Here is a 15,675-nt window from a genome sequence, read left to right on the forward strand (position 1 = left end):
AACACCACGCTACGTTCAGTGAATACCACGCCAAAGGTAGTGAACACCACGCCAGGAGTAGTGAATACCACGCCCAGGGGTAGTGAACACCACGTTAAGGGTAGTAAACACCAAATCAAGGGTAGTGAACACCAAATCAAGGGTAGTGAACACCACGCTAAGGGTAGTGAACACCAGTCGAAGGGTAGTGAACACCATCCCAAGGGTAGTGAACACCACGCCAAGGGTAGTGAACACCATGCAAAGGGAAGTGAACACCATGCCAAGGGTAGTGAACACCACGCCAAGGGTAATGAACACCACACCAAAGGTACTGAACAACACGTCATAGGTAGTGAACACCATGTGAAGGGTAGTGTACACCACGCCAAGGGTAATGAACACCAGGCGAAGATTAGTGAACACCATGCCAATGGTAGTGAACACCACGCCAAGGGTAGTGAACACCACACCAAGGGCAGTGAACACCACGCCAAGGAAAGTGAAGACCACGCCAGGGGTAATGAACACCAGGTGAAGGGTAGTGAACAATATGCCAAGGGTAGTGAACACCACGCCAAGGGTAGTGAACACCACGTTAAAAGTAGTGAACACCAAGTCATGGGTAGTGAACACCAAGCCAAGGGTAGTGAACACCACGCGAAGAGTAGTGAACATTACGCCAAGGGTAGTGAGCACCGCACCAAGGGTAGTGAAAAACATGCTAAGGGTAGTGAACACCACGCTAAGGATAGTGAACACCACGTTAAGGATAGTGAACACCACACCAAGTTCAGTGAACACCAAACCAAGGGTAGTGAACATAACGCCAAGGGTAGTGAACACCACGCCAAGTTCAGTAAAAACCACGCAACGTTCAGTGAATACCACGCCAAGGGTAGTGAACACCACACCAAGGGGTAGTGAACACCACGCCAAGTGTAGTGAACACCTCGCCAAGGGTAGTGAACACCACGCTAAGGGTAGTGAACAACAAGCTAAGGGTAGGGAACACCACGCCAAGGGTAGTGAACACCACGCCAAGGGGAGTGAGCACTATGTCAAGGGTAGTGAACACCATGCCAAGGGTAGTGAACACCACGCCCAGGGTAGTGAACACCACGTGAAAGGTAGTGAACACCACTCCAGGGGTAATGAACACCACGCATAGGGCAGTGAACACCACGCCAAGGGTTGTGAACACCACACTAAGGGAATTGAACACCATGGCAAGGGTAGTGAACACCAAGCCAAGGGTAGTGAACACTAAGCGAAGGGTAGTGAACACCAAGCCAAGGGTAGTGAACACCACGCAAAGTGTAGTGAATATGACGCCAAGGGTAGTGAACACCACGCCAAGGGTAGTAAACACCACGCCATGGGTAGTGAACACCATGCCATGGGTAGTGAACACCACGCCAAGGGTAGTGAACACCACGCCAAGGGTAGTGAACACCACGCTAAGGGTAGTGAACACTACGATAAGGGTAGGGAACACCACACCAAGGGTAGTGAACACCACGCCAAGAGTAGTGAACACCACGCCAAGGGCAGTGAATACTATGCCAGGAGTAGTGAGCACCATGCCAAGGGTAGTGAACACCACGCCCAGGGTAGTGAACACCACGTGAAGGGTAATGAACTCCACTCCAAGAATAGTGAACACCACGCAAAGGGTAGTGAACACCACGCGAAGGGTAGTGAACACCACGCCAAGGGTAGTGAAGACCACGCCATCGATAATGAACACCACGCAAAGTGTAGTGAACACCAGGCCAATGGTAGTGAACACCATGCCAAGGGTAGTGAACACCATGCCAATGGTAGTGAACACTAAGCGAAGGGCAGTGAACACCAAGCCAAGGGTAGTGAACACCATGCAAAGGGTAGTGAACATGACGCCAAGGGAAGTGAACACCACGAAAGGGTAGTAAACACCACGCCATGGGTAGTGAACACCATGCCATGGGTAGTGAACACCAAGTTAAGGGCAGTGAACACCACGCGAAGGGTGGTGAACACCACGCCAAGGTTAGTGAACCCCACGCCAAGGGTAGTGAACATGACGTCATGGGTAGTGAACACCACGTTAAGGGTAGTGAACACCACGCCAAGAGTAGTGAACACCACGTTAAGGGAAGTGAACACCACGCCAAGGGTAGTAAACATGACGGCAAGGGTAGTGAACACCACGTCAAGGGTAGTGAAGAACATCCCAAGGGTAGTGATCACCACGCCAAGGGTAGTGAACACCACGCCATGGGTAGTGAACACCATGCCATGGGTAGTGAACACCACGGCAAGTTCAGTGAACATCACGCCTTGGGTAGTAAACACAACTCAAGGGATAGTGATCACCACGCTAAGGATAGTGAACACCACGCCTAGTTCAGTGAACACTACGCCAAGGATAGTGAACACCACTCCAAGGATAGTGAAAACCACGCCAAATTCAGTGAACACCACGCCAAGGTTAGTGAACACCACGCCAAGGATAGTGAACACCACGCGAAGGATAGTGAACACCACGCCAAGTATAGTGAACACCACACAAGGATAGTGAACACTACGCCACGGATAGTGAACACCACACCAAGGGTAGTGAACACCACGCCAAGCTCAGTGAAAACCACGCAGCGTTCAGTGAATACCACGCCAAGGGTAGTGAACACCACGCCAAGCTCAGTGAAAACCACGCAGCGTTCAGTGAATACCACGCCAAGGGTAGTGAACACCACGCCAAGTGTAGTGAACACCACGTCAAGGGTATTGAACACCACGCTAAGGGTGGTGAACAACACGCTAAGGGTAAGGAACACCACGCCAAGGGTAGTGAACACCACGCCAAGAGGAGTGAACACTATGCCAAGGGTAGTGAACACCATGCCAAGGGTAGTGAACACCGTGCCCAGGTTAATGAACACCACGTGAAGGGTAGTGAACACCACTCCAAGGGTAGTGAACACCACGCATAGGGTAGTGAACACTATGCCAAGGGTAGTGAACACCAAGCCAAGGGTAGTGAACACTAAGCCAAGGGTAGTGAACAACACGCAAAGTGTAGTGAACATGACGCAAAGAGTAGTGAACACCACGCCAAGGGTAGTAAACACCACGCCAAGAGCAGTGAACATTACGCCAAGGGTAGTGAACACCACGCCAAGGGTAGTGAACACCACGCTACGTTCAGTGAATACCACGCCAAAGGTAGTGAACACCACGCCAGGAGTAGTGAATACCACGCCCAGGGGTAGTGAACACCACGTTAAGGGTAGTGAACACCAAATCAAGGGTAGTGAACACCAAATCAAGGGTAGTGAACACCACGCTAAGGGTAGTGAACACCAGTCGAAGGGTAGTGAACACTATCCCAAGGGTAGTGAACACCACGCCAAGGGTAGTGAACACCATGCAAAGGGAAGTGAACACCATGCCAAGGGTAGTGAACACCACGCCAAGGGTAATGAACACCACACCAAAGGTACTGAACAACACGTCATAGGTAGTGAACACCATGTGAAGGTTAGTGTACACCACGCCAGGGGTAATGAACACCAGGCGAAGATTAGTGAACACCATGCCAATGGTAGTGAACACCACGCCAAGGGTAGTGAACACCACACCAAGGGCAGTGAACACCACACCAAGGAAAGTGAAGACCACGCCAGGGGTAATGAACACCAGGCGAAGGGTAGTGAACAATATGCCAAGGGTAGTGAACACCACGCCAAGGGTAGTGAACACCACGTTAAAAGTAGTGAACACCAAGTCATGGGTAGTGAACACCAAGCAAAGGGTAGTGAACACCACGCGAAGAGTAGTGAACATTACGCCAAGGGTAGTGAGCACCGCACCAAGGGTAGTGAAAAACATGCTAAGGGTAGTGAACACCACGCTAAGGATAGTGAACACCACGTTAAGGATAGTGAACACCACGCCAAGTTCAGTGAACACCAAACCAAGGGTAGTGAACATAACGCCAAGGGTAGTGAACACCACGCCAAGTTCAGTAAAAACCACCCAACGTTCAGTGAATACCACGCCAAGGGTAGTGAACACCACACCAAGGGGTAGTGAACACCACGCCAAGTGTAGTGAACACCACGCCAAGGGTAGTGAACACCACGCCAAGGGTAGTGAACACCACGCTAAGGGTAGGCAACGCTACGCCAAGGGTAGTGAACACCACGCCAGGAGTAGTGAACACCACGTGAAGGGCAGTGAACACTATGCCAAGGGTAGTGAGCACCATGCCAAGGGTAGTGAACACCACGCCCAGGGTAGTGAACACTACCTGAAGGGTAGTGAACACCACTCCAAGGGTAGTGAACACCACGCAAAGAGTAGTGAACACCACGCCAAGGGTAGTGAAGACCACGCCAAGGGTAGTGAAGACCACGCCAAGGATAATGAACACCACGCCAAGGGTAGTGAACACCATGCCAATGGTAGTGAACACCATGCCAAGGGTAGTGAACACCATGCCAATGGTAGTGAAAACTAAGCGAAGGGTCGTGAACACCAAGCCGAGGGTAGTGAACAAAATGCAAAGGGTAGTGAACATGACGCCAAAGGTTGTGAACACCACGCCAAGGGTAGTAAACACCACGCAATGGGTAGTGAACACCACGTCAAGGGTAGTGAACACCACGCCAAGGGTAGTGAAGACCACGCTAAGGGTAATGAACACCATGCCAAGGTTAGTGAACAATAAGCCAAGGGTAGTGAACACCACGCCAAGGGTAGTGAACACCACGCAAAAGGCAGTGAACACCATGCCAAGGGTAGTGAACACCACGCCAAGGTTAGTGAACACCACGCTACGTTCAGTGAATACCACGCCAAAGGTAGTGAACACCACGCCAGGAGTAGTGAATACCACGCCCAGGGGTAGTGAACACCACGTTAAGGGTAGTGAACACCAAATCAAGGGTAGTGAACACCAAATCAAGGGTAGTGAACACCACGCTAAGGGTAGTGAACACCAGTCGAAGGGTAGTGAACACCATCCCAAGGGTAGTGAACACCACGCCAAGGGTAGTGAACACCATGCAAAGGGAAGTGAACACCATGCCAAGGGTAGTGAACACCACGCCAAGGGTAATGAACACCACACCAAAGGTACTGAACAACACGTCATAGGTAGTGAACACCATGTGAAGGGTAGTGTACACCACGCCAAGGGTAATGAACACCAGGCGAAGATTAGTGAACACCATGCCAATGGTAGTGAACACCACGCCAAGGGTAGTGAACACTACACCAAGGGCAGTGAACACCACGCCAAGGAAAGTAAAGACCACGCCAGGGGTAATGAACACCAGGTGAAGGGTAGTGAACAATATGCCAAGGGTAGTGAACACCACGCCAAGGGTAGTGAACACCACGTTAAAAGTAGTGAACACCAAGTCATGGGTAGTGAACACCAAGCCAAGGGTAGTGAACACCACGCGAAGAGTAGTGAACATTACGCCAAGGGTAGTGAGCACCGCACCAAGGGTAGTGAAAAACATGCTAAGGGTAGTGAACACCACGCTAAGGATAGTGAACACCACGTTAAGGATAGTGAACACCACGCCAAGTTCAGTGAACACCAAACCAAGGGTAGTGAACATAACGCCAAGGGTAGTGAACACCACGCCAAGTTCAGTAAAAACCACGCAACGTTCAGTGAATACCACGCCAAGGGTAGTGAACACCACACCAAGGGGTAGTGAACACCACGCCAAGTGTAGTGAACACCTCGCCAAGGGTAGTGAACACCACGCTAAGGGTAGTGAACAACAAGCTAAGGGTAGGGAACACCACGCCAAGGGTAGTGAACACCACGCCAAGGGGAGTGAGCACTATGTCAAGGGTAGTGAACACCATGCCAAGGGTAGTGAACACCACGCCCATGGTAGTGAACACCACCTGAAAGGTAGTGAACACCACTCCAGGGGTAATGAACACCACGCATAGGGTAGTGAACACCACGCCAAGGCTTGTGAACACCACACTAAGGGAATTGAACACCATGCCAAGGGTAGTGAACACCAAGCCAAGGGTAGTGAACACTAAGCGAAGGGTAGTGAACACCAAGCCAAGGGTAGTGAACACCACGCAAAGTGTAGTGAATATGACGCCAAGGGTAGTGAACACCACGCCAAGGGTAGTAAACACCACGCCATGGGTAGTGAACACCATGCCATGGGTAGTGAACACCACGCCAAGGGTAGTGAACACCACGCCAAGGGTAGTGAACACCACGCTAAGGGTAGTGAACACTACGCTAAGGGTAGGGAACACCACGCCAAGGGTAGTGAACACCACGCCAAGAGTAGTGAACACCACGCCAAGGGCAGTGAATACTATGCCAGGAGTAGTGAGCACCATGCCAAGGGTAGTGAACACCACGCCCAGGGTAGTGAACACCACGTGAAGGGTAATGAACTCCACTCCAAGAATAGTGAACACCACGCAAAGGGTAGTGAACACCACGCGAAGGGTAGTGAACACCACGCTAAGGGTAGTGAAGACCACGCCATCGATAATGAACACCACGCAAAGTGTAGTGAACACCAGGCCAATGGTAGTGAACACCATGCCAAGGGTAGTGAACACCATGCCAATGGTAGTGAACACTAAGCGAAGGGCAGTGAACACCAAGCCAAGGGTAGTGAACACCATGCAAAGGGTAGTGAACATGACGCCAAGGGAAGTGAACACCACGAAAGGGTAGTAAACACCACGCCATGGGTAGTGAACACCATGCCATGGGTAGTGAACACCAAGTTAAGGGCAGTGAACACCACGCGAAGGGTGGTGAACACCACGCCAAGGTTAGTGAACCCCACGCCAAGGGTAGTGAACATGACGTCATGGGTAGTGAACACCACGTTAAGGGTAGTGAACACCACGCCAAGAGTAGTGAACACCACGTTAAGGGAAGTGAACACCACGCCAAGGGTAGTAAACATGACGGCAAGGGTAGTGAACACCACGTCAAGGGTAGTGAAGAACATCCCAAGGGTAGTGATCACCACGCCAAGGGTAGTGAACACCACGCCATGGGTAGTGAACACCATGCCATGGGTAGTGAACACCACGGCAAGTTCAGTGAACATCACGTCTTGGGTAGTAAACACAACTCAAGGGATAGTGATCACCACGCTAAGGATAGTGAACACCACGCCTAGTTCAGTGAACACTACGCCAAGGATAGTGAACACCACTCCAAGGATAGTGAAAATCACGCCAAGTTCAGTGAACACCACGCCAAGGTTAGTGAACACCACGCCAAGGATAGTGAACACCACGCGAAGGATAGTGAACACCACGCCAAGGATAGTGAACACCACACAAGGATAGTGAACACTACGCCACGGATAGTGAACACCACACCAAGGGTAGTGAACACCACGCCAAGCTCAGTGAAAACCACGCAGCGTTCAGTGAATACCACGCCAAGGGTAGTGAACACCACGCCAAGCTCAGTGAAAACCACGCAGCGTTCAGTGAATACCACGCCAAGGGTAGTGAACACCACGCCAAGTGTAGTGAACACCACGTCAAGGGTATTGAACACCACGCTAAGGGTGGTGAACAACACGCTAAGGGTAAGGAACACCACGCCAAGGGTAGTGAACACCACGCCAAGAGGAGTGAACACTATGCCAAGGGTAGTGAACACCATGCCAAGGGTAGTGAACACCGCGCCCAGGTTAGTGAACACCACGTGAAGGGTAGTGAACACCACTCCAAGGGTAGTGAACACCACGCATAGGGTAGTGAACACTATGCCAAGGGTAGTGAACACCAAGCCAAGGGTAGTGAACACTAAGCCAAGGGTAGTGAACAACACGCAAAGTGTAGTGAACATGACGCAAAGAGTAGTGAACACCACGCCAAGGGTAGTAAACACCACGCCAAGAGCAGTGAACATTACGCCAAGGGTAGTGAGCACCACACCAAGGATTACTGAAAAACATGCTCAGGATAGTGAACACCACGCTAAGGATAGTGAACACAGGTTGAGGATAGTGAACACCACGCTAAGTTCAGTGTACACCAAACCAAGGGTAGTGAACATAACGCCAAGGGTAGTGAACACCACGCCAAGTTCAGTGAAAACCACGCAACGTTCACTGAATACCACGCCAAGGGTAGTGAACACCACTCCAAGGGTAGTGAACACCACGCTAAGTGTAGTGAACAGCACACCAAGGGTAGTGAACACCACGCCAAGTGTAGTGAACACCACGCCAAGGGTAGTGAACACCACGCTAAGGGTAGTGAACAACACGCTAAGGATAGGGAACACCACGCCACGGGAAGTGAACACCACGCCAAGGTGAGTGAACAATATGCAAAGGGTAATGAACACCATGCCAACGGTAGTGAACACCACGCCAAGGGGAGTGAACACCACGTAAAGGGTAGTGAACACCACTCCAAGAGTAGTGAACACCACACATAGGGTAGTGATCACCACGCCAAGGGTAGTGAACACCACGCTAAGGGTATTGAACACCATGCCAAGGGTAGTGAACACCAAGCTAAGGGTAGTGAACACTAAGCGAAGGGTAGTGAACACCAAGCCAAGGGTAGTGAACACCGCGCAAAGTGTGGTGAACATGACGCCAAGCGTAGTGAACACCACGCCAAGGGTAGTAAACACCACGCCATGGGTAGTGAACACCATGCCATAGGAAGTGAACACCACGCCAAGGGTAGTGAACACCACGCCAAGGGTAGTAAACACCACGTATGGGAAGTGAACACCATGCCATGGCTAGTGAACACCACGCCAAGGGTAGTGAACACCACGCCAAGGGTAGTTAACACCACGCCAAGGGTAGTGAACACCACGCCAAGGGTAGTGAACACCACGCTATGGGTAGGGAACGCTACGCCAAGGGTAGTGAACACCACGCCAGGAGTAGTGAACACCACGTCAAGGGCAGTGAACACTATGCCAAGGGTAGTGAGCACCATGCCAAGGGTAGTGAACACCACGCCCAGGGTAGTGAACACTACGTGAAGGGTAGTGAACACCACTCCAAGGGTAGTGACCACCACGCAAAGGGTAGTGAACACCACGCCAAGGGTAGTGAAGACCACGCCAAGGGTAGTGAAGACCACGCCAAGGATAATGAACACCAGGCCAAGGGTAGTGAACACCATGCCAATGGTAGTGAACACCATGCCAAGGGTAGTGAACACCATGCCAATGGTAGTGAAAACTAAGCGAAGGGTAGTGAACACCAAGCCAAGGGTAGTGAACACCATGCAAAGGGTAGTGAACATGACGCCAAGGGTAGTGAACACCACGCCAAGGGTAGTAAACACCACGCCATGGGTGGTGAACACTACGACAAGGGTAGTGAACACCACGCTAAGGGTAGTGAACACCACGCCAAGGGTAGTGAACACCACGCCAAGGGTAGTGAACACCACGCTAAGGGTAGGGAACGCCACGCCAAGGGTAGTGAACACCACGCCAGGAGTAGTGAACACCACGTCAAGGGCAGTGAACACTATGCCAAGGGTAGTGAGCACCATGCCAAGGGTAGTGAACACCACGCCCAGGGTAGTGAACACTACGTGATGGGTAGTGAACACCACTCCAAGGGTAGTGAACACCACGCAAAGGGTAGTGAACACCACGCCAAGGGTAGTGAAGACCACGCCAAGGGTAGTGAAGACCACGCGAAGGATATTGAACACCACGCCAAGGGTATTGAACACCATGCCAATGGTAGTGAACACCATGCCAAGGGTAGTGAACACCATGCCAATGGTAGTGAAAACTAAGCGAAGGGTAGTGAACACTAAGCCGAGGGTAGTGAACACCATGCAAAGGGGAGTGAACGTAACGCCAAAGGTAGTGAACACCACGCCAAGGGTAGTAAACACCACGCAATGGGTAGTGAACACCACGTCAAGGGTAGTGAACACCACGCCAAGGGTAGTGAAGACCACGCTAAGGGTAATGAACACCATGCCAAGGGTAGTGAACAATAAGCCAAGGGTAGTGAACACCACGCCAAGGGTAGTGAACACCACGCAAAGGGCAGTGAACACCATGCCAAGGGTAGTGAACACCACGCCAAGGTTAGTGAACACCACGCTACGTTCAGTGAATACCTCGCCAAAGGTATTGAACACCACGCCAGGAGTAGTGAATACCACGCCCAGGGGTAGTGAACACCACGTTAAGGGTAGTGAACACCAAATCAAGGGTAGTGAACACCAAATCAAGGGTAGTGAACACCACGCTAAGGGTAGTGAACACCAGTCGAAGGGTAGTGAACACCATCCCAAGGGTAGTGAACACCACGCCAAGGGTAGTGAACACCATGCAAAGGGAAGTGAACACCATCCCAAGGGTAGTGTACACCACGCCAAGGGTAATGAACACCAGGCGAAGGGTAGTGAACACCTTGCCAATGGTAGTGAACACCACGCCAAGGGTAGTGAACACCACACCAAGGGCAGTGAACACCACGCCAAAGAAAGTAAAGACCACGCCAAGGGTAATGAACACCAGGCGAAGGGTAGTGAACAATATGCCAAGGGTAGTGAACACCACGCCAAGGGTAGTGAACACCACGTTAAAAGTAGTGAACACCACGTCATGGGTAGTGAACACCAAGCCAAGGGTAGTGAACACCACGCTAAGAGTAGTGAACATTACGCCAAGGGTAGTGAGCACCGCACCAAGGGTAGTGAAAAACATGCTAAGGGTAGTGAACACCACGCTAAGGATAGTGAACACCACGTTAAGGATAGTGAACACCACGCCAAGTTCAGTGAACACCAAACCAAGGGTAGTGAACACAACGCCAAGGGTAGTGAACACCACGCCAAGTTCAGTAGAAACCACGCAACGTTCAGTGAATACCACGCATAGGGTAGTGAACACCAAACCAAGGGTAGTGAACACTAAGCGAAGGGTAGTGAACACCAAGCCAAGGGTAGTCAACACCACGCAAAGTGTAGTGAATATGACGCCAAGGGTAGTGAACACCACGCCATGGGTAGTAAACACCACGCCATGGGTAGTGAACACCATGCCATGGGTAGTGAACACCACGCCAAGGGTAGTGAACTCCACGCCAAGGGTAGTGAACACCACTCTAAGGGTAGTGAACACTAGGCTAAGGGTAGGGAACACCACCCCAAGGGTAGTGAACACCACGCCAAGGGCAGTGAACAGTATGCCAGGAGTAGTGAGCACCATGCCAAGGGTAGTGAACACCACGCCCAGGGTAGTGAACACCACGTGAAGGGTAATGAACACCACTCCAAGAATAGTGAACACCTCGCAAAGGGTAGTGAACACCACGCCAAGGGTAGTGAACACCACGCCAAGGGTAGTGAAGACCACGCCATCGATAATGAACACCACGCAAAGTGTAGTGAACACCAGGCCAATGGTAGTGAACACCATGCCAAGGGTAGTTAACACCATGCCAATGGTAGTGAACACTAAGCGAAGGGCAGTGAACACCAAGCCAAGGGTAGTGAACACCATGCAAAGGGTAGTGAACATGACGCCAAGGGTAGTGAACACCACGAAAGGGTAGTAAACACCACGCGATGGGTAGTGAACACCATGCTATGGGTAGTGAACACCAAGTTAAGGGTAGTGAACACCACGCGAAGGGTGGTGAACATCACGCCAAGGTTAGTGAACCCCACGCCAAGGGTAGTGAACATGACGTCATGGGTAGTGAACACCACGTTAAGGGTAGTGAACACCACGCCAAGAGTAGTGAACACCACGTTAAGGGAAGTGAACACCACGCCAAGGGTAGTAAACATGACAGCAAGGGTAGTGAACACCACGTCAAGGGTAGTTAAGAACATCCCAAGGGTAGTGATCACCACGCCAAGGGTAGTGAACACCACGCCATGGGTAGTGAACACCATGCCATGGGTAGTGAACACCACGGCAAGTTCAGTGAACATCACGCCTTGGGTAGTAAACACAACTCCAGGGATAGTGATCACCACGCTAAGGATAGTGAACACCACGCCTAGTTCAGTGAACACTACGCCAAGGATAGTGAACACCACTCCAAGGATAGTGAACACCACGCCAAGTTCAGTGAACACCACGCCAAGGTTAGTGAACACCACGCCAAGGATAGTGAACACCACGCAAAGGAAAGTGAACACCACGCCAAGGATAGTGAACACCACACAAGGATAGTGAACACTACGCCACGGATAGTGAACACCACACCAAGGGTAGTGAACTCCACGCCAAGCTCAGTGAAAACCACGCAGCGTTCAATGAATACCACGCCAAGTGTAGTGAACACCACGTCAAGGGTAGTGAACACCACGCAAAGGGTGGTGAACAGCACGCTAAGGGTAAGGAACACCACGCCAAGGGTAGTGAACACCACGCCAAGAGGAGTGAACACTATGCCAAGGGTAGTGAACACCATGCCAAGGGTAGTGAACACCACGCATAGGGTAGTGAACACTATGCCAAGGGTAGTGAACACCAAGCCAAGGGTAGTGAACACTAAGCCAAGGGTAGTGAACAACACGCAAAGTGTAGTGAACATGACGCAAAGGGTAGTGAACACCACGCCAAGGGTAGTAAACACCACGCCAAGAGCAGTGAACATTACACCAAGGGGAGTGAACACCACGCCAAGGGTAGTGAGCACCACACCAAGGGTAGTGAAAAACATGCTCAGGATAGTGAACACCACGCTAAGGATAGTGAACACACGTTGAGGATAGTGAACACCACGCCAAGTTCAATGTACACCAAACGAAGGGTAGTGAACACAACGCCAAGGGTAGTGAACACCACGCCAAGTTCAGTGAAAACCACGCAACGTTCACTGAATACCACGCCAAGGGTAGTGAACACCACACCAAGGGTAGTGAACACCACGCCAAGGGGAGTGAACACCACGTAAAGGGTAGTGAACACCACTCCAAGAGTAGTGAACACCACACATAGAGTAGTGAACACCACGCCAAGGGTAGTGAACACCACGCTAAGGGTATTGAACACCATGCCAAGGGTAGTGAACACCAAGCTAAGGGTAGTGAACACTAAGCGAAGGGTAGTGAACACCAAGCCAAGGGTAGTGAACACCGCGCAAAGTGTAGTGAACATAACGCTAAGGGTAGTGAAGACCACGCCAAGGGTAGTGAAGACCACGCGAAGGATAATGAACACCACGCCAAGGTTAGTAAACACCACGCCATGGGTAGTGGACACCATGCCATGGGAAGTGAACACCACGCCAAGGGTAGTGAACACCACGCCAAGGGTAGTAAACACCACGCAATGGGTAGTGAATACCATGCCATGGGTAGTGAACACCACGCTAAGGGTAGTGAACACCATGCCAAGGGTAGTGAACACCACGCCAAGGGTAGTGAACACCACGCTAAGGGTAGGGAACGCCACGCCAAGGGTAGTGAACACCACGCCAGGAGTAGTGAACACCACGTCAAGGGCAGTGAACACTATGCCAAGGGTAGTGAGCACCATGCCAAGGGTAGTGAACACCACGCCCAGGGTAGTGAACACTACGTGATGGGTAGTGAACACCACTCCAAGGGTAGTGAACACCACGCAAAGGGTAGTGAACACCACGCCAAGGGTAGTGAAGACCACGCCAAGGGTAGTAAAGACCACGCGAAGGATAATGAACACCACGCCAAGGGTATTGAACACCATGCCAATGGTAGTGAACACCATGCCAAGGGTAGTGAACACCACGTGAAGGGTAGTGAACACCACTCCAAGGGTAGTGAACACCACGCATAGGGTAGTGAACACTATGCCAAGGGTAGTGAACACCAAGCCAAGGGTAGTGAACACTAAGCCAAGGGTAGTGAACAACACGCAAAGTGTAGTGAACATGACGCAAAGGGTAGTGAACACCACGCCAAGGGTAGTAAACACCACGCCAAGAGCAGTGAACATTACGCCAAGGGTAGTGAACACCACGCCAAGGAGAGTGAGCACCACACCAAGGGTAGTGAAAAACATGCTCAGGATAGTGAACACCACGCTAAGGATAGTGAACACACGTTGAGGATAGTGAACACCACGCCAAGTTCAATGTACACCAAACCAAGGGTAGTGAACACAACGCCAAGGGTAGTGAACACCACGCCAAGTTCAGTGAAAACCACGCAACGTTCACTGAATACCACGCCAAGGGTAGTGAACACCACACCAAGGGTAGTGAACACCACGCTAAGGGTATTGAACACCATGCCAAGGGTAGTGAACACCAAGCTAAGGGTAGTGAACACTAAGTGAAGGGTAGTGAACACCAAGCCAAGGGTAGTGAACACCGCGCAAAGTGTAGTGAACATAACGCCAAGGGTAGTGAAGACCACGCCAAGGGTAGTGAAGACCACGCGAAGGATAATGAACACCACGCCAAGGTTAGTAAACACCACGCCATGGGTAGTGAACACCATGCCATGGGAAGTGAACACCACGCCAAGGGTAGTGAATACCACGCCAAGGGTAGTAAACACCACGCAATGGGTAGTGAACACAATGCCATGGGTAGTGAACACCACGCTAAGGGTAGTGAACACCACGCCAAGGGTAGTGAACACCACTCTAAGGGTAGTGAACACTAGGCTAAGGGTAGGGAACACCACCCCAAGGGTAGTGAACACCACGCCAAGGGCAGTGAACAGTATGCCAGGAGTAGTGAGCACCATGCCAAGGGTAGTGAACACCACGCCCAGGGTAGTGAACACCACGTGAAGGGTAATGAACACCACTCCAAGAATAGTGAACACCTCGCAAAGGGTAGTGAACACCACGCCAAGGGTAGTGAACACCACGCCAAGGGTAGTGAAGACCACGCCATCGATAATGAACACCACGCAAAGTGTAGTGAACACCAGGCCAATGGTAGTGAACACCATGCCAAGGGTAGTTAACACCATGCCAATGGTAGTGAACACTAAGCGAAGGGCAGTGAACACCAAGCCAAGGGTAGTGAACACCATGCAAAGGGTAGTGAACATGACGCCAAGGGTAGTGAACACCACGAAAGGGTAGTAAACACCACGCGATGGGTAGTGAACACCATGCTATGGGTAGTGAACACCAAGTTAAGGGTAGTGAACACCACGCGAAGGGTGGTGAACATCACGCCAAGGTTAGTGAACCCCACGCCAAGGGTAGTGAACATGACGTCATGGGTAGTGAACACCACGTTAAGGGTAGTGAACACCACGCCAAGAGTAGTGAACACCACGTTAAGGGAAGTGAACACCACGCCAAGGGTAGTAAACATGACAGCAAGGGTAGTGAACACCACGTCAAGGGTAGTTAAGAACATCCCAAGGGTAGTGATCACCACGCCAAGGGTAGTGAACACCACGCCATGGGTAGTGAACACCATGCCATGGGTAGTGAACACCACGGCAAGTTCAGTGAACATCACGCCTTGGGTAGTAAACACAACTCCAGGGATAGTGATCACCACGCTAAGGATAGTGAACACCACGCCTAGTTCAGTGAACACTACGCCAAGGATAGTGAACACCACTCCAAGGATAGTGAACACCACGCCAAGTTCAGTGAACACCACGCCAAGGTTAGTGAACACCACGCCAAGGATAGTGAACACCACGCAAAGGAAAGTGAACACCACGCCAAGGATAGTGAACACCACACAAGGATAGTGAACACTACGCCAC

At 51.3% G+C, this 15,675-nt stretch overlaps 1 protein-coding gene across 1 annotated transcript in view; it reads left to right on the forward strand.

Moving 5' to 3' along the window:
* The window catches only part of LOC138363104 (filaggrin-2-like), a 114,753-nt gene that overhangs the window by 45,295 nt on the left and 53,783 nt on the right, over positions 1 to 15,675 (forward strand). The window contains exons 2-3 of the mRNA XM_069322091.1: positions 2,535 to 2,891; positions 8,039 to 8,311. Coding sequence (XP_069178192.1) covers positions 2,535 to 2,891; positions 8,039 to 8,311 — 630 coding nt within the window. The remainder of the gene's footprint in view (positions 1 to 2,534; positions 2,892 to 8,038; positions 8,312 to 15,675) is intronic.

This window comes from Procambarus clarkii, chromosome 10, assembly GCF_040958095.1.
Source record: "Procambarus clarkii isolate CNS0578487 chromosome 10, FALCON_Pclarkii_2.0, whole genome shotgun sequence".
NCBI classification, from domain to species: Eukaryota; Metazoa; Arthropoda; class Malacostraca; order Decapoda; family Cambaridae; genus Procambarus; species Procambarus clarkii.